The sequence below is a fragment of the Macaca fascicularis genome, chromosome 11, assembly GCF_037993035.2.
Source record: "Macaca fascicularis isolate 582-1 chromosome 11, T2T-MFA8v1.1".
Lineage (NCBI taxonomy): Eukaryota > Metazoa > Chordata > Mammalia > Primates > Cercopithecidae > Macaca > Macaca fascicularis.
Window position 1 is genome coordinate 54,543,289 of NC_088385.1, and position 19,576 is coordinate 54,562,864.

General features: G+C 54.8%; 1 protein-coding gene across 30 annotated transcripts in view; it reads right to left on the minus strand.

The window, feature by feature from the left end:
- The window catches only part of HDAC7 (histone deacetylase 7), a 37,707-nt gene extending 18,653 nt beyond the window's left edge, over positions 1–19,054 (minus strand). For 12 of the 30 annotated variants that reach the window (XR_012420174.1, XR_012420173.1, XM_074006718.1 and 9 more), the window contains exons 1-3: positions 18,916–19,054; positions 1,087–1,137; positions 166–240 (exon numbers count right to left, since the gene is read on the minus strand). Coding sequence is in view for 22 of the 30 variants with exons in the window: in XM_074006718.1 (XP_073862819.1) it covers positions 166–240; positions 1,087–1,137; positions 18,916–18,934 (145 nt within the window). In the remaining 8 variants the exon portion in view is untranslated. Of the gene's footprint in view, positions 1–165; positions 241–1,086; positions 1,138–2,738; positions 2,848–16,389; positions 16,509–18,915 lie in introns of those variants that run through there. The other 18 variants (XR_012420175.1, XM_074006726.1, XM_074006723.1 and 15 more) reach the window with 6 other exon arrangements.
- Between the last annotated feature and the right edge of the window lie 522 nt (positions 19,055–19,576).

Genomic DNA, 19,576 nt, shown 5'->3' on the forward strand with positions numbered 1-19,576 from the left:
AGCCAGCGTCTAGCATCCCTCTCTCTTCTGGACTCCAATCATGTGGCCGTTCCATACCAGGATCAGTGATCTGTGGGCAGGCACCATGTCTGAGTTAAGCTCCATAGGGCGGGGACTTGGTTTCATGCATTGCTTATTATTCCCAGCACCTAGAATAGTACCTACCACATGACAGGCACTCCACAAACATAGAATCAATGAATAAATCGGTGTCTCTCCTAAAATGTCGAGGAAAGTACCCTGGCACAGAGACAGAGCTCATTAATGATTCTTGAACAAATGGATAAACTCATGAATCAGTGTCCTCTCATTATTATTGCATTCTACTATTTTTTTTTCTCTTTGTATTTGTGTTTGCTTCCTCCCTAACCTGCCTGTTAGCTTTTCAACAGCCAGGACTAAAGCAAGGAGGATACCTGGACTCCATTTCTCCCTGTTATATGGAATTATTAGGCATCAGGCTGTGTATCTTGCACTCAGTAGGCCCTCAGTTGCTATTGGCTGCGCTGAAGGAAGGGCAGACTGCGTCTAGTCCAGACCTGGCCCCATGGGCATGTCCTAAACCAAAGCAGCAGCAGGAAGTCCAGTCCTTCCCCAGGGCAGACTAGCAGCAGAGGAGGCTCGGGCCAGCAGAGGGAGGAGGTGCAGACGGTGAGAGAACACTTCCCCTCCAGCACAGCAAGGGCTCTGCAAGGGCTGCCATGCCCACCTTGTAGAGCCGGCGTGAGAACTGAATGAGTCCACACACAAGAACACACCTTGCCTGGTGCCTGACATGGGGCAGGGATGTCAGTATAAATATTAGCTTCTTACTTTCCTTCCTGTTTCACTGCTCCCAGCAAGAACAAGAAGGGCATCCTGTGTTTCCTTTTCCTGTTGTGTTTCCTAGCACTGCGCCCAGCCAGCATCCAGAGCTGCCTCTCTTACCCCAGCTCCTCGCCCCTCCCTGGAGTCCCCCCTCGTGGCTCTCTGGCAGATCAGGCAGCAATCCTGCTTCTCTAACCCCTCACCTTCTCGCCTTCTTACAGCCTTTCCACCCCTCATCTTCCACTCCCTACCATGGGCTCCCCCGGGCTTGACTCTTACCTGTGCCAGTGGGGCTGCGATAGTGGGCACCCGGGCTCACCTGGGTCCCATCTGTAGAGAGAAGAGAGACGGAGTGAAAGAGCTGCAGGGAGGGGTGAGGAGAGGGAGCAGGAAGGAAAGAGAGTCAAGCCAGGCCTGCTCCCTGCCACTCCAAGCTTGAGCACGCCAAAGCCTGGGACCTCCACCAGAAGTTAATCAAAATGAGAAGACCCCACCCCATTCGACTTCTCCAATCCCCCTGCTGGTGAAAAGGGCTCCCAGCTCCCTCTTCCTCAAGTCACTCACTCTAAATGATTTGAGCTCAGACAGAACAAGAACCTAAGGAGGCCTCAAGTCACCCAGCAATGCCCTTAGCCCTCCCTCCTGTGGTCAGATACGATCTTCCCTGGGCAGCCAAACCAGGCTCCCATCCCCCACCCTCGAGGGAAAGAAGAGGGCTGAGAGGTGAGGTGGGGCCAGAGGTGGGAGAGCCCGGCTGGGGGGACGGCTGTGGGGACAGGAGGAGATGGGGAGGAACAGGCCTGGATAGAGGGAACCTGGCCTGCTCAGAGCCTCCCAAGTGGGAGTGAATGGAGCAAGAGGGGACACAGAGGTTTCCAGAGTGGGGGAGGGACTGGGTCATGGCCCGGAGGTCAAGTCAGATCTGGTGGGAACTGTGAAGTGGTAAGGGCAGGAGTGCACAGCCTAAGGACCCCGTAGTGCAGACCCTTTTCCTCACACTGCCCCATCCTATGTCCTGCTGCCTCTGTTTCCTCAGAGGAGGGACCTACTCAGCCTCTTTCCCAGATTATGTGAGACAGAAATCTTTTCTTTTGGAAATGGGTGCCTCTCTCAGGCTCCTAAGCCCAGCAAGAAAACCTATAGCTGGTCAGATTTTCTGGTCAGCAGCAGAAGGCCCCCAGGGGATGTGGAGGCCGGCTGGGGTTGGAGAAGACAGAGATGAGTCCTGAGGCCACCTGTCCAAGACAGACACCTTTCCCTCTTGCTGTCCAGTTCAGGGTCAAGGGGACAGGAGGCCAGGAGACCCAGAGGCTGCCTGGAGAGGGTATGGGTGGACACAGAAGCCCTCTGCTGGCCAGACTTGGGGCAAAAGGGGTATTTTTTGAGAAACCGCCAGGGTGCTCCTGTGGTTCTGTGTCACAGAGGCAGCCACAGTTCCTCTTCAGAGCTGAGAAATGAGAACTTCCTGCAGGCAGGCGCTGCTGGGGGAGGGGCAGCCTGGGCACAGGGAGACTCCCACCGACTGCCCTCAAAACATCCCACGCTTTGGGTGACAAAGTTCGGTCAGAAAATGCTGCTCTACCTATTTAAATTCTGCCCATTCTCTGATGTCCAGCCCAAGTCCATCTCCTTGGGAAGCTCCCCGTGACCTCTCCCCTCCTCCTTTTCCGCAGCACTCGCTCTGTGTCTACTACCTTGACACTCCATTTATCATGATCTCTGTGGTGCCCTGTGGAAGCCATGGCCATCTGCACCAAACACCTCACTGGGCACATGGCAGGATCTGTTAGTAACTGGCAAATCAAATACAATGACTCTCTCCTGACAACCTGCCTGAGACACAGCATGCATAGTTCTCAAGGTGGTGGGCCTCAGAGGCAAACTCCCCTCCCCACGACATGGTAACCCCCAATCCCAGGCTTTCTTAGTACCTCTTCTTTCTTCTGCAGGACCTAGTCCTCCCAGAGGTTTCTGGACTGGGCTCCAGGGTGCACTCCCAGAGACGGTGTCAGGCTGAGTCCCCTGCCTCCTGGGAATTCTGTCCCACCTCCCCAGTCCCTGCCCAGGGGCTGGTCAGAAGCATTCATGCTCGGGAACAGAGCCAGGTTCTCTGCGCCTTGCTCCCCTGGTAACCACAGATTCTGGACACCATGCACTCTCTGGATAGGAGAAAAATTAATGACCCTGAACTCTGTGGTGTTGGCTACCAGGACCCAAAGGGATGTTTTGTGGTGATAATCCATAATATAAAGTCTGTCCAGAAAAGCTGTGTGCGTGTGTGCGTGTGTGTTGGCAATGGGGGCTGCTTCCAACAGCAACTCCTGGAAAAAGTTCTGCTTTTCCCCCGCTCCCTGGCCCCGTGCTGAGGGCCATCAAGTTCAGAAGAGCCCAGAGCAACAGAGATAAGACCTGGGAACAGCTCTCTTTGTGTCCTAGAGAGAGGAAAGGTATCTAATGGCACCCCGTTAGTAGCTGAACTGAAGCCAGAACATGAACATCCTGCATCCCAGTTCTGGCTTGAGTGTGGGGACCTCTTTTCCCATCACTGCCTCTCTCCAAGGGCTGTTACTACTAATTTGGGGTCAGCCTGAAAAAAAAAAAGAGGGAAGTAAATGGACCCAAGGTACCAGGAATACTGTCTCACACTGGAACCTTCTCCACATGGCTCTCTGCCAGGTTGGAGAGCTCTCCTTTTTGGAATCCTGGCTACTCTACCCTTTTCTATCTTCTTTGTAGGCAACTGCAGTCAGACTTAAGAAACAGTTTACTTGGCACTGGGGCACGTGGGCCAGCAAGTCACCTTCTTAAACCGGAACACCTGATTTTACCCAAAAACCTATGGAGCCCCTGTTCCAATGGGTGCACCCCAGCCCTCAGCAACCTCCAGAGTAGATACAAACACAAGTCTAAGCACCTGGAACAAACTGACCTCCCTACTGCTCCTACCTTATTGCCTCAGGCTCCAAGCTTGGTCCTCCCTGCCCAGCAGGTATGACTTTGCCTCCTAGATCTGCACAAGGTGGATGAAAACCTGAGCCTTGCCGACCACCTGCTCTCCCAGGAGCTTCATGTCTTCAGTGGGACAGAAAGGAGCACTGCCACCTAGAATGCCCTCTCCCAATGCCTCCAGTGTCTTTTTTTTTTTTTGAGGTACGGTCTTGTTCTGATGCCCAGGCTGGAGTGCAGTGGTGTGAACAAGGCTCACTGCAGAGTTGACCTCCCGGGTTCAGGCGATTCTCCTGCCTCAGCCTCCCGAGTAGCTGGGACTACAGTATGCACCACCATGCCTGGCTAAATTTTTTTGTTTTGGTTTGTTTTTTTGTAGAGACAAAGTCTTCCCCTGTTGCCCAGGCTGGTCTGTAACTCCTGGGCTTAAGCGATCCTCCTCGCTCACCTTCAATGTCTTTGTTGAGGCTGTTCCCACCTCCCTGGACTCTTGATTAGCTGAAAAGGAAGCAGCAGCAAGAAGACCTAGGCCCCAGCAGCAAGAGGAAAGCAGGCAGTGGCAGGAGGCCATAGTCCTGGGTTCAGAGCTGACTACCTTCACACCCGAGGTTGCGGTCTCTGGTTCTCTTTCCCTGACATAGGCTGGAAAAAGCTTGAGTCTCCATGGGGCTGGCAGAGAAGATGAAGGCTGGTAGTGAAATAGCTTCAGGAAGATCCAAGAATAAATAAACAGGAGAAGGAACACTGTGGTTGCCAGGCCTCCCTGACATAGAGTCGGGGCTGAGCACAGAGGATCAGCTCCTCTTCCAGGCTTTAGAGATCATTCAGACCAACACTCTCATTTGACAGAGGAGGAAAGAGAAAGAAGGGGCGAGGTCACAGCCACCCAGCCAGCCAGTGGTCCAGCCAGGCCAGGCCAGACCAGTACAGGGGAAACCCAAAGGTCGACCCCAAATGCAGGTACTACTTCCATGGGAAGTCACTGATCTAGGGGTTGAAAAGACGGAAATATGAGTGAAACCTGGTTCTCACTTTCAAGGAGTTTAGAATACAGCCTGCAGCCTTAAACATATTTGAACAAGTACAATACTTGCAGATACTAAAAAAATTCAGAGAGCCCAAAAGTTGTTAGGATAAGTTTCTCATTCATCCCAGACTCCCTAGAACTTCCCTGGAAGCCACCCTTTCTAACAGCTTCTTGTGTCTCCTTCCAGAAATTCTCTATACTGCTCATTGATTGGCACTGAATGCTTCTTGCTTAGATTTATCCAGAACCCAGCAGGGAACTGAGAGTGGGCTGGAAGCCCCTGCCACATGAGGTCTGGCAGGCCACAAAATGTGAGGGAATCGAAGGTCTGAAGCACACAGGACATTTGCTTTGCGGTCAGATGGGACTGGGTTTAAGCCCCGACTCCCTCGGTGACTGGCAAGGCAAGCCAGAAACACAATTTAACCTGCTTAGGCTGCCCCATCTGTAACCAGGAGATAAGAATACCTACTTCAGGCTGGGCGTGGGGGCTCACGCCTATAATCCCAGAACTTTGGGAGGCCAAGACGGGCAGATTACTTGAGGTCAGGAGTTCGAGACCAGCTTGGCCAACATGGTGAAATCCCATCTCTAATAAAAATACAAAAATTAGGCATGGTGGCGGGAGCATGTAGTCCCCGCTACTTGGGAGGCTGAGGCACAAGAATCGCTTGAACCCAGGAGGTGGAGGCTGCAGTGAGCTGAGATTACACCACTGCACTCCAGCCTGGGCGACAGAGCAAGACTCTGTCTCAAAAACAACAACAACAACGACAAAACAAAAGAATACCTACTTCAAAGAGGTCACCTGAGATTAGCAATGCTGTCTGTGATGCACCCAGCACATGCGGGCCGGGGGGGGGGGGGGGGTTCCTTAGTGGTAGTTTGCCTGCTGCACTTGTCTGCAGCCTCCTTCCTGGCATTAGCATTTCAGTGTCTGCTCCCAACTCTCCTCCCTCCTCTACCACAGACCATTTTCTCCTGGATGCATGCCCCTGCCCCATCTCGCTCACTCGCTCTCTCGCTCTCTCTCTTTTTTTTTTTTTTTTTTTTGAGATGAAGTCTTGCTCTGTCACCCAGGCTGGAGTGCAGTGGCACAATCTCAGCTCACTGCAACCTCTGCCTCCTGGGTTCAAGCAATTCTCCTCCCTCAGCCTCCCAAGTAGCTGGGACTACAGGCATTAGCCACCAAGCCCAGCTAATTTTTGTATTTTTAGTAGAGACGGTGTTTTGCCATGTTGGCCAGGCTGGTCTCAACCCCCGTCCTCAGGTGATTTGCCCACCTCGGCTTCCCAAAGTGTTAGGATTACAGGTATGAGCCACCGTGCCCAGCTCCCTGCCCTATCTCTAATCACCAGCCTCTCCCAACTCTTTCCTTTCTCTTCCACCTGAACTTTTGTAAGCGAACACCTTATTATGTGCTAGGAGTTGTTCTAAGTGCCTTACATTTGCTAACTGATCTAGTCCTCATGACAAACCTATGAGGTATTTTTTGTTTTATCCCCATTAGGTAAATGAGTACACTGAGGCCCAGCAGTATTAGATAACTTGTCTGAGGCCACAGACAAGTGGTAGAGGTTCAGCTGGGACTTGAGCCCAGGAAATTGGGCTTCAGAATCCACACTCTCAACCAATACACTCCACCCCTCCTCCCCAGCATTCCCACTCGCCACAGGCCAGCCAGCACAGGACACATGCAGGACCTAGATGGGCATGCAGAAAGATGAAAAAAATCACACAGCCCCACAGAGACCCATGCCAGCAGCAATCCCCAGCCCTGTGCGGGTGAGAGGGCAGAAGCTATGTCATCTTTGGGTGCCCATGAAGACAATCCCAAAGAATCATTTGGAGCAACTGTTGACTTTGTAGAAACCAAGCAATGATTTGGGACTGTATGCTGGGAACAGGGGGCTGGCAATGGGTTGGGGTCTTAGAGGACCCTCAGCTCCAACTCCCCTGCTCTCAGTGCCCTGCCATATCCCTTCTCTAGAAGCTCCCAAGTCCCACTAGGACACTCTCATTAGCGTCCCAAAGCAAGCTCCACCATTTCTCTGTATTTGGCAGAAGAGCCAGCTGCCCATCAGGGCAGAGGCTTAGCTGCCAGGTGAGCCAGCCAGAATGTCTGCCTACCCAGACGAAGGCCTCCGTCAGTCCAAGGCAAGGGGACAGAGAAGCTCCTGCACACCAAGCAGGAGGCTGGATATAAGGGCGGCGAGGCCAGCCTCCTGCCTCCACAGTGAGCATGCCTCTTTCTTGCCACCTCGGGGCAGCTGGGGCCCTGAGGCAGCTATTTTTAGCTCTTGACACCTGGGTATTTTGCAGCCGCAGGATGTCCGGTTTGGAGTCTCTTTCTGGGAATCCCACACGCGGCTGTTGTAAACAGCCCCACGCAGCGGCCGCCTGAGCAAGGAGCGAGCGTCGCCCCCCACCCCACCTCCACTTCTGCTGTTTGAGATGAATCAAACAGGAAGCAGATGTAACCATGGCAGCAGCGGCTTGAGCTCCCTGGGGGTGGGAAAGCATCCTCCCTGGTTCTTTGTCCCCCACCCCAGATCCCCAGCTCCACCCTGTGGCCTCTCAAGGATGGAGACCTGGCAGAACCTGAGGCCAGGGAGCTGGGCCATTCTGAGTTGCGTATGGCTGTCGGTTTCTGGGCCTGGCACTCTCTGGGGACCCTTACTGACCTCTGACAGAGAAAAATAGGGGTCCTCCCAGCCCTGTCCACCTCCCGGGACCTCTCGGACCACCACTCAGCCTCCTTGCAAGTCCATTGTGAAGGGGAGGGCATAGCTACTTCCTGGGGTGGCAGGCCTGGAGGGCCTGCATCTACTTCCTATTACCCATGGCCTTCGGCTTATAGCCTGGCCTGCCCCTGCACTGCTCTGCCCACTTAGGGAATTCCTGAGCCAGTGGGCTCCCCTAGTCCACACTACTCTAGGATTTCTTAGTTCTGAAAAGCCCTCAAAGACATAAGTTCCACACTCATCCTCACTCCTCTGCTCCAGTATCTCCAGTCCCTGAGATAGGAAGTTCACCATGATGTCTAACCACAATCTGTCCTATCATAAGCAAAACATCCTGAGCAGGCAAGATTTGAGGCCCTATCTGTAACATGGGGATAAGTGGGCCAGTTTCTGCCTTCATCTCTCCCTTCTCCCCTACCTTCTGGTGTCCCACTTAGACCAGCTGCTCCCTCTTAGCAGCCAGTGGGAGCCAGTCTTTCTCAAGGGCCAGTGTTTGCCCCAACAGGAAGCACAGTCACTGGCCCAGGCTGCCTCTAGGGGCGGCTCCTTCTCGCCTCTGAGATGTCACACTCATTCCCTTGCTCTCCTTGTCACCCCAGTTCCTGGGCCTTCCTCGGGCTGACCCTGCCCCTCTATGTACCCTACTCCTGCTTTGCCCACTGGTTCTGCCTCTCCCAGCTGCAGGCCGAGAGAGGAGATGTGCGTTCCTCACTCTTCTCACCTGTGCCACCCACAACGCCACGCAGCCCATTCCCAAGACTGCCAGGGAAATGTTTAAGTTACAATATCAACCATAATTATATTATTTTAATTAATTAATAATATTAATAATGATCAATCATGTGTTAATGCTTACTGTGTGCTGGCTATTATCCCAGGCATTTTTGGCGGGGGGAGGGCAACCTCCTCCCATTAAGCATTATTTATTATTTTTTTTTAATTTTTTTTTTTTTTGAGATTGAGTCTCACTCTGTCGCCCAGGCTGGAGTACAGTGGCACGATCTCGGCTCACTTCAACCTCTGCCTCCCGGGTTCAAGCGATTCTCCTGCCTCAGCCTCCTGAGTAGCTGGGATTACAGGCATGGGCCAACATGCCCGGCTAATTTTTGTATATTTAGTAGAGATAGGGTTTCACCCTGTTGATCAGGCTGGTCTCGAACTCCCAACCTCAAGTGATACGCCCGCCTCAGCCTCCCAAAGTGCTGGCATTACAGGCATGAGCCACCACGCCAGGCCTACACTAAGCATTTTTTTTTTTTTTTTTTTTTTGAGACGGAGTCTCGCTCTGTCGCCCAGGCTGCAGTGCAGTGGCCTGATCTCAGCTCACTGGAAGCTCCGCCTCCCAGGTTTATGCCATTCTCCTGCCTCAGCCTCCCGAGTAGCTGGGACTACAGGCGCCCACCACATCGCCCGGCTAGTTTTTTGTATTTTTTAGTAGAGACGGGGTTTCACCGTGTTAGCCAGGATGGTCTCGATCTCCTGACCTCGTGATCTGCCCGTCTCGGCCTCCCAAAGTGCTGGAATTACAGGCTTGAGCCACCGTGCCCGGCCCACTAAGCATTTTAATTGTTACTATTGCAAGTAGTCCTCACAACTCTGTAAGGCAGATACCACTTTGTTTGTTTGTTTGTTTTGTTTTGTTTTGTTTTTGAGACAGAGTTTCACTCTGTCACCCAGACTGGAGTGCAGTGGCACGATCTCGGCTGACTGCAACCTCTGCCTCCCGGGTTCGTGATTCTCCTGCCTCAGCCTCCCAAATAGCTGGGATTACAGATGCAAGCCACCATGCCCAGCTAATTTTTGTATTTTGGTAGAGATGGGATTTCGTTATGTTGGCCAGGCTGGTCTCAAACTCCTGAACTCACTCAATCCACCCACCTTACCCTCCTAAAGTTCTGGGATTACAGGCATGAACCACCGTGCCCAGCCTATATACTGTTATTATTCTCATTTTGCAAATGAGGAAACTGAGGCTAAGAGAGGTTCAGAAACTTGCTGAGGTCATACAGATGGTATGTGGAGCTGCTGGGACTCCAGAACCTAAGCTTAGCATCGGTACACTGGCGTGGACTTCTTACTCAGCCTGCCTCCTAGTAGCGGGTGAAATGAGACCACCAAGGGGACAAGGGGATGCGAGACACAGTGAGGTCCTAGGGTATGCTCCCAGTGCCAGCCTGTTCCCACAAAGTGTGCTGTGTTCCACCCCTGCCATCCTCCCTTCCTTTTTCATCATCTATTTCCCTTACTTTTTAAATGTACATTTTACCATTTTAAAGTGTACCATTTAAACACTTTACAGTGTTTCCTGTTAGTTGCCTCCAGCGGGGTATAACTAAACAAGCAAACCTCCCAGGGTTGCCACAGAGGATCAAACACTGCGTGAGCTCTCTGGAAACTGTCAAGCCCTCTACAAAATGTGGGTTGCATAACCAGAGCAAGTCACCCTGAGTGGGTACTTGGGGGTAAATTCCCTTGGGAGGAAAAGGTCTCAAGGTCTCTCTCTCTCTCTCTCTCTGTCTCTCTCCTCCCCCTCTCACGTGCAGGCCTTGGGCAGGTGGAAGGGCTGGAAGCACCCACAAGTGCAAAAGGGAGCACCTACCTTCAGGGCTGCCTCCTGGGGACTAGGAACACAGCCACATGGCTATCAGCATCCCTGGATCTGGGGCAGAGGAAGGCAAAAGCCACAATGGAGACCCTGGTCTGCACTCAGTAAGAACCAGGCAAACCAAACTGAGGCATCTCGGATGTGAATAACCACAAGCTGTGAATCCTGATACTCACAGGGATGTCACATTAACATTAATGACAGTAAATACCCTAGAGGTCCCATCCCAGTGGTGCTCTAGAATCCCCCTCCTTTTGCCTATTATTTTGGAAGATGGCAGAAGTCTAGTGGGCAGATTCTCCAGGTGACCTGATTCCCTTTTGAAGTCAGGCTGCCCTTGAGACTTGGTTGAAGGGGTTTTTCCAGATCACAAATACAACTAGGGTGCTCACACAGCCTTCAGGTCACTCAACAGACAGATGCATGGTCCTGGGTACTGATTTGGACAAATCAGCTGTAAGGACAATTTCTGGCCAACTGGGAATTCAGTAAGATGAACATTTACCATAATGGAAGGTGGAAATCACTGATTGAAAAAACAGTATATGCAGAGTAATCTCATTTTCATAAAAATTACAACACACAAAGACACACAAGGAAATGGAAAGATGTGCAGTGATCTCTGACTGACGGGTCTGTGATATTTTTTATTTTTTAGCTTTTGCTGGTTCGTCCTGTCTGAGTATCCACAATGCACATGGACTGCCTCTGTAATAATCAAGCAGCATATATATGTACATAGACACAGCCCATGGTAGCAAAGTCAAAGTGTGACCTCGGGCTCCCGTGAGAATTAGTCCACAGGGCTTTCATCGCCCCCGTGTCTTCTTGGACCATACATCCTCTGAGGTTCCGTGTTATCTACAACCTAGCATCCTCTGCCTCTCCTGAATCTCGCCAAGGGCCTAGCACAGGGCTGGGCACAAGTCAGGACTTACTTAATGAATGCCTTCTGGCTGAATAATGATCATTTCCTGAAAGAAATGCCTCATGCCTCTTCCAGAGCCGCTGTGCTGGGAATACTCACTGCTGACATCACTGACCTGCCCACCCCTCCTCTGTTCTTCATAAGAGCAACAAGGGAAGGGCTAAAATAAAGGTCACCCCCAGCAGATGCTGGCAAGGTACTCCACATCAGGGCCATCAGGGCAGCCCCGTCCCAGACCCTCCCCAGGCTGGCACGGCAGCCCCTCTCCAGGGCCAGCTGGCTTCAAGGCCTTGGGGTCCCTCCTCGCCCTGCCTCACTGGGTGAGGCTGGGGGAGGAGTGAACAAGAGAAGCAGGGGTCCACCCTATGACTTCTGGCTACAGCTCTGGCTGTTCCAGGCCCTGATGGGTGGAGGAATCTGGAACAGGGATTTGGCCTGGTTTTTTCTGTGAACTGGGGCTAGGCCCAGTTTCTGTTCTTCGTGTCTGCAACATTCCCTATCCCTGACCTTCAAAAAATATGAACAATAACATTAATAATGATGATGAATATTCAGTGAGTACTGACTTCATACCAGCACGGAGCTAACTTTATTTACATTATCTCCTTTAATCTTCATAGCAACTCCATAAAGTTGAAACTGTAATTATTTTCACATTACAGATGAAGAAGTGGAGGCACAGAGCAAAATGTGCCCATAATCACACTTGCAGGAGAAACCAAGACTCAGCCAAGGCCATCCCATTCCTCCCTCTGCATCCTTACAGGATGCTCTCCTGCCAGGCGTTGCCATATATACAGTAGGGTCTAAGGCGATAATTAACATCTGCAGAGTGCTTTAAGCACCAAGTGTTTACACATGCTTAGAGAAAAGCCCCACTTGAAACTAGGAAATTAAGTCTCAGAGCCATCTGCATCCTTACTCAAGATCCCACACCTTTCGACTTGGATTCAAACTCAGGTCTCTGGCGTCAGAATGGCACATTTCTTCCTCCCTATTATCACACGATGCCCCTGGCTCACACTCAAGGCGGCCCCGGTTGCCTGGAAGGGAGAGTCACACCTCCTTTAGCGCTGGAATCCGGGGGGCGAAGACTGCGCTCAGCCCCTCGCCCCGTGGGGGTGGGGTGCTGCGCCAGCACCTCCTCAGCGTCTCCGCCGTGACTCACTCCCGGGACCCAGGGGAAGCACAGCCCTGCGCTGCGGGCAAACATCGTCCGCCGCCCGCCCCGCCTCCAGCTCCCCGCCTCCACATTTGCTAACCGAAACAAGGCTGCTGCTATTTTTAACCCTCCAGCTCCCCCTTGCCTGGGGCTCCCCCCTTCACCTCCCCACCCCCCGCCCCAGCCGGGTGCCACCAGCCTGTCATTCTGAGAGCAGTTCTATAACCTGAACGCGCCCGGGAGGGCGCAGCGGACGCCCCGGACGTGCAGGTTTGTGGGGCAAGCAAAACAAGACGGTTACAGCCCAATCGCCGAATTCCCCCACCCCAGACTCTTTCCGAACCTGTCACTCCCCGACTGCCCTGCTCCTCCTGCCATTCTGGGGGCTGGGGTAGAGGAGAACGGGACTTCTGGGCTGGGGTCACCTCAGGAGCCTAAGCTAGGCTCCTTGGAACGGGCCCTGCAGGGAGGAAGCTGAACTGAAGGGGAATGGAGTTCCCCTACGGATCCCCAGGGTGAGAGGCTGACCCTATAGGCCCAAAGCTTCTGACCACCAGGGTTTACAATCCCTGCAGGCAACATGGAGGAAAAAGGAAGTGGTGTGGAGACAGGGTGGGGATGGTGTGCTTAGCCCAGGGCCCTCCTTAGGAGGAGAAGTCCCCTCCCCATCCTGCTGTGGGGGCTGTGGAGCTTGGGTGGGGAAGGCCTGGGAGTGGGGAAGAGCACTGAGCAGCCTCCAGAGAGGCTCAGGGTGGAAGACAGCCTCGGCAGTGTGCAGGGGGGAAAGCAGGCCTGGCGTCAGGGCTCCTTTGACACTCAAGAATCTAAGGAAAGGGCCAGGCAACACCTTCCTGCAGCCTGAAGCTCTGGGTTCCCAGAAAAACCTTCCTGGGAGAAGAGGTTGGAGGTGAGAGGGGGTGAGGCCTGCTGGCCTAGAGCCGAAACCTGTCGCCCCAGTTGCTGATGTGAAAGTTAACCTCCTGAGAGGGGCGAAGCCCTAGAGCTGCAGGTGGACCAAACGGGGGCATTTCCTCCCAGCTGATGTAGAGCCAGTGGCTTGAATCAGCCCCATCTGGCCATCTGGTCTCAGAGTCTCCCCCAGTTTGGGCAGCAGATTCCAAGGGCCCAGGAGAGACTCTGGAGAGCCCAGCCAAAGGGCCATCTGGGCTCAGATCTTCCCCGTGTGCCTCTCCTGTCCCAGCCTCCGCCCTCCCTTGAGCCCTGTCCTCTCTCATCCCGACCCCAGCCCTCCTTTCTGGTTCTGTCCTCTCTTCCAGGGCCCAGGTCCTCTCTAGGCCTTGACCCTCTCTCTTTGGTGATTCCTGAGCCAAGTAAATAAATCCCAGTGGCCACAGAGGCAGCAGGCTAGACCAGAGGGGAGGGACTTGACACAGCAGTTCCCCAACTGGGGAGATGGCGGAGAAAGGAAGGAGGTGGGAGGAAGGTGAAACAGGAGAGCTCCTGGGGAGATGCGGCCTCCTTCTCAACATTCAGTATGGCCACAGGGCCCTGGACTCAGACCCATGGAAGAAAAAGGGTGCTCCCCAAGCAAGGAAGTGGCCTTGATCTTGGCCTTGTACAGCTCCCCCTTCTGCTCTCCCCTCTGCTAGCCTTTGGGGCTGCTTGAGGCGAGGAGACTGCTATCTTCCATGCCAAGTGAGAGGCTGGCAATTCAGCTCCAACCCTCAGCCATTGCTCAACCCAGGGCCTCCACCTGGATCCAGGGAGTTCCCAAGCACGGCTCCAGAGGCTCTGACAGCTCACTTCCAGCCTGGGGAGGCGAGAGACGGCATCAATGTCACCTTCTTAGGCAGTCCTCCCCTGGCCACCCTATCAAAGGAAGTCCCACCTTGTTATTCTCTATTGCCATGCCTCGTTCATTTCCTTCTTAAGGCTTATCACAGTGTGTAACTAGTCACACATACTCATTCCTTTACTTGCCTACTTGTTCTGTTTGTCTTCTCCACGAGAGTGGAAGTTCCCTGAGGTCAGATGTTGTGCCTATGTGTTCACTGAATATCTGTACCCAGTGCCTGGAACATTGCAAGGCTCAGCTAGGATCCAGTGAATGGATGAATTGCTGAATGACTGGCTCAGCAACATGATTCCCTGGTTGCCAACACTGACCTTTAGGGATGACACTCAACAGTTCCAGGAGTTCTCCAAAAAGGAGGCAGCAGAATGTAGCAGGAAGAACAAGATCAGAAAACAGGAAAGCCAAGACCCCAGAGGAAAGATCAGCCCCAGTTAGCACCAGCCCAATCAGGTTCACGTCATCACAAAGTGTAGTTATGAGCACACATGCACACACACACACAGCGGGTAGATGGGTGAGCACAAAGTCCTGGACAGGTCTTAGAAGCCTTGAGTTTTCTCTTGGTTCTTCCTCTTAATGGCCCAGCACCTTAGAGAAACTACATACCTTCTATGGGTCTGTTTCTTCAAAAGAAAAAATGAAGAGGTTGACCCAGGGCACTGGTCCTCAAACACAGCCTTGCCCCAGGATCACCTGAAGCACCTGTTAAAATCCAGATTCCCAGGCCCCACCCCTCAGATTCTGACTAGTCAATCTGGAATGGGCCTGAGGATCTTAATGTTTTTAATTTTGAGACACAGTCTCACTCTATTGCCCAGGCTGGAGTGTGGTGGCGCGATCTCGGCCCACTGCAGCCTCCACCTGCTGGGCTCAAGGGATTCTCCTGCCTCAGCCTCCCAAATAGCTGGGACGACAGGCCTGCGCCACTGTGCCCAGCTAAATTTGTATTTTTAGTAGAGATGGGGTTTTGCCTTGTTAGCCGGGCTCATCTCAAACTCCTGCCTTCAAGCGATCTGCCTGTTTCAGCCTCCCAAAGCCACCGCTTCCAGCCAGGAATTTTTTTTTTTTTTTTAATAGAGTCTTGCTGTCTCCCAGGCTGGAGTGCAATGGCTTGATCTTGGCTCACTGCAACCTCCGCCTCCCGGGTTTAAGCAATTCTCCTGCCTCAGCCTCCCAAGTAGCTGGGATTACAGGCGCATACACCACACCTGGCTAATTTTTTGTATTTTTAGTAGAGACGGGGTTTCACCACGTTGGCCAGGCTGGTCTCGAACTCCTGACCTCAGGTGATCCACCTGCCTCGGCCTCCCAAAGTGCTGGGATTACAGGTGTAAGCCAATGCGCCCGCCCGGCCCAGGATCTTTACCTTTAACACATTCCCCAGGTGACTCTGAAGCAAATGGTCAAGGAACTCACATTTGAGAATCCCGAATGAGATGGTGTTTTACAAGCCAACACCTGGACTTCTATTAAAAAGCCACTCCTGCCCAGGTATATACCCCCAAAAAACACGTCCATGTATTCCATATACCCCACACAGGGCCGTAACCTGCAAAGGTGTGCACCAGACAGATGATACACATCTGTCTTTTATGTGTGCATACTCCCAAAACACCCAACACAGAACCACCACATAGATCACAAATAGCCCGGAGCCACCACATCAGCATACACGGCGGGGGGTGGGTACACACACAGATACCCACCACACACCCAGTGTGTGCTCTCACACACCTCATGCAGACCCACACTAAACAGACGCTGTCCTGAATTTATTTTGCCTCTGGGAACTGGTCCAGGACCAAAGGAGCTATGCTCTGCTGATGAAAACATCTATCCCGCCTCTGCCACCCCCAACCCTGCCCCTTGCCCCAGGCAGCATGCTACCCCCCAGGAGGGCAGTGGGGATGGGTTGGGAGGAGGCAGAGGCTAGGCCAGCGACTCAAGCTGCTCAGAGCCCTTCCAGGTGTCCAGCTCCCCTCTTTCCCTCTCCCTTCCCCCCAGAAGATGCCAAAGGGCCTTCACCCAGCCCCCGAGTCCATGCTCACTCAGGCCACTTGCCTAGATTCCCAGGCCCCTGGTCCTAGGGCGCCAAAAGGTTTAGGGAGGTGGCTAGATCTAGGGACTCCTCCTAATACTCAGGCCTCTAAGGAAAGGGCTGTCTGGGGGCACCTTCCTATAGCCCTAAGGCCTGGGGCCTCCAGGGAAGGTTACCACAGAAACAGGGGGAAAATATTACAAGGAAACACAATACCCGGCAGGGTCACCTGCTGACCGGGCTTCCTGCTGTGTTGCCCACCCCCAGCTCACTGCTCTCACAGCCTCCTTCTCCAGCCTTGCCTTGGCCTCCTTACCAAGGCTCTCCTTCCTGCCTCCCAAGAGCTGGAAGAAGCAGTCTCAAGCAGAAACTCTGCCCCTCCGTGGTTCCAAACAACAGCATCGAGGATGGCCCAGAGCTGAGCCCCCAACTCCTAATCCTTACCAACCCCTCCTCACCATCACCACAGGAAATCAAAGCTTCCTGCCCCAGAGGAAGTGCCCCATCTAGTGAACAAATCCAACACACACAAACGCACGGTCCTGGGAGCCTCCGGGAGGACAGATGCCCTCCCCCTGGCCCCAGGCCTTATTCAGGCCCTGCTTCCAGCAATACCCCACACCACACTGGAGGCCCCAGTCCCAAGTCTGAGGGCAGGCCAGGAAGAGTCAAGCTGTGGAGGGTGGGCCAGCAGAATGGGCACTGGCAGAGTGAGAAGGCCTGGTTCTGGCCGCCCCCTGCCTGCCATTCCCTGACTGAGTGACCCTGGGTCTTGCATTATTAGCTCACCTTGTCTCAGGCCCCTGCCAACTTCAAAATTACCAGCCCTTAACGAAAGGCCAGGAGAAAGAAGGCAAAGAGAGATGGGGTTTCACAGGCTTCTGTCTTCCAAGTCCTTGGGCAAGCATGCCCACAGCTACCAGAGGGTCCCCACTCCCTACCCCATCACACATGAGTTTCTCTCTTGCCCAAGGGTTTTATATCAGAATTGAGAAAGTTCCAGCTTCCATGCCCAGAGGCCAACAAGGACTAAAGCAGAGGTCCATTATCCCTAAGCAAACTGGAGGGGGTGGATAATGGCACTGAACCTTGATTCTCCTCTCCATAGTCAACGTCTCCTGCTCTGCTCTGAGAAGTGTGCTTGGAATTTTCTCCCCATTTTACTGAAGGGGAAACTGAACTTCAGTGTCAAAGTGGAGTGAACTGCTTAGACATGCAAACTTCCCTGCCCCAAAACCCACTGTAAGACCTGGTGGCCACAGAGACACCCACCAAATAAGGGACACAGAGGCCTCAGGAGAACACTGCACCAGGACCATTCCAGGTGCAACACCAGGAGGCAGCTCTGAGCTTGCCTCTGAGCCTGGCCCTGCTGGGCAAGGAAGGACATCAGGGGACTAAAGGCAGAGGACTAGTCCCAATAGGTCCAAGACCTGGTTACAGTCTAGGCTCGCTGGGCTGGGTACCACTCAGCGAGACTACTCTGTGCCTTAGTTTCCCTCAGAAATGGCTGCAGAGAAGAAGAAAATGACTTAATAACTCATGGGTAGCAGCAGCCTATGGAGGAGGAAAAGGCCACCAAAGCACCTCATTAGAAGGCAGGGACCTGAGTCACAGTCTCCTTCCAGCCCTATGGCTGAATAGGGGTCCTAAGGAAGGTCCCACAGGTCCAGATGCAAGTCCAAGGAACAGGCTGAGAAGTCGATCTTGAGCTCCCAGCAGGGCCGCTGAGGGCCGATGCCCCATTCTCACCCTAGAAATCGGCAGGCAGAGCTGGGCCTCAGGCAGATGTTGCCTAGGAGAGTGGGCAGGGAGTGTTGGCAGCCAGACAGCCACTGTCCAGATGCAGGGGGAGGCCTTTGGGTGTGCAGGAGGACTTTGGGTGGCCTCCTCAGCCAGAGGGGATGAGGAGTGAGGAGCAGCCGTGGCTGGGGAGGTCAGACCCAAACAGGCAGCCACAGCGGGAAGCAATGGGGGTGGGGGCACTAGGTGGCCTGAGCGCCCCAAAGGGCTCTCTCCTAGCCCACAGGCCTAGAAACTCTGGTGGTGGGAACCCAGCTCATCCGCCAGATTTGCCGCCTGCTCTCACACTCCCCAACACCAACAGACCCCAGGCCTGGGGGGTGCACATCCTGTCCCCCACCCCTCACACAGCCTGTGGCACCCCGCTTCCCGCGCCGCTGCCGGCATTGACCTCCACAGCTCACTAGGGCACAGGTGTCTCTTCACCCTGATGGGTAAGCAAGGATGGGGGGCGATGCTCAGTGAAACCTCCCACTCAGAGACTCCTCCAAGGGACCTCTTTCCCCGCCGAAGGATCTGAGTAGGGCCCTGCCCGGCTCCACGGGATGGGGGCGCTGATGTCCAGCCCCACAAAGCCCAGCCCCAACTCAGTGGGTCCTGCCCTTTGCCCTCGCGCTTCCAAACCTTCCGCCCCGGAGCACCGCCCCCTCGCTGGGCCACCGCTGCCGTCCCTCCCTCCCCGGTTCCTCGGTTCGTCCTCCCCGGGAACAGGGGTGATGGGACGTGGGGCCCGCGCACCGGCGGCCGGGGCCTCCAACTCCCTCCCTCGGGCCTGTTGCTGCCCCGGGGCGGGCGGATGTGGGCGCCCCGCGGGAGGCCCGAGCCCTCTGGCCCCCGGAACCAGCCGCGACCCGGAGCCTGCCAGAGCCCCGCGGAGCCGGGCGGGACGGGCGCGGTCGGGGGGTGCACGCCGGGCTGGGCCCGCGGGGCCGGCCGGAGCCCGAGCCGGAGCCGGAGCCGGGGCCGAAGGCCGAGCCTGGGCGGGCGGCGCTGGGTGCCGCGCGCAGGGCGGGGCGGGGGGCGGCCGCCCAGTACTCACCAGCGCCGGGGCTGTGCATCCAGGGGCCGGGGCCCTCAGAGCGGGGGGCTCATGGCGGGGCGGGGGGCTGGGGCACCGGCCTCACATCCCCCCAGTCGCCGGAGGCTGCAGAGCGACTGTGAGACGGCGAGAGGAAGGGAGGGGGCCGAGAGGGGGAGGGCCCTGGCAGCCCGGCCGGCCGGGTAGGATGACAATGGAAGGAAATGCTTTATCTGAGTCTGAGAGCGGGCCAAGGGGGAGGGGAGGGAGGGGGCAGGCGCTCGCGGCCCTGGGACACACCACCCCGGCAGACGCTGCACCGGGCGGCGCACAGGCGGGCCGCAGACACCACGCGCGGCCGGATCGCGGCGGGGTGCGGCGCACGGCCAGAGAGGCAGCGCTGAACCCGGAACGCCGGCCGCGGCCCCGAGCCCGAGCCGCCGCGAGGCGCTCCGTGCAGTGCACAATTCCCGGAAACCCAGCTACCTGGGCGCACGCACCCTCGCATACACAGCGTACACGAGCACGCATCCATGTTTACAAGGGGCAGAATCATTTACACAGCACACACTGGGGCTTCGGGGTGGACCCCCGTGCACACATTACATACCGGTACAGCCCACAAGCACGCGGGCACAGTGGGACACGCGTGGAGTCCCACGTCCCATACAAGGAATCCCAG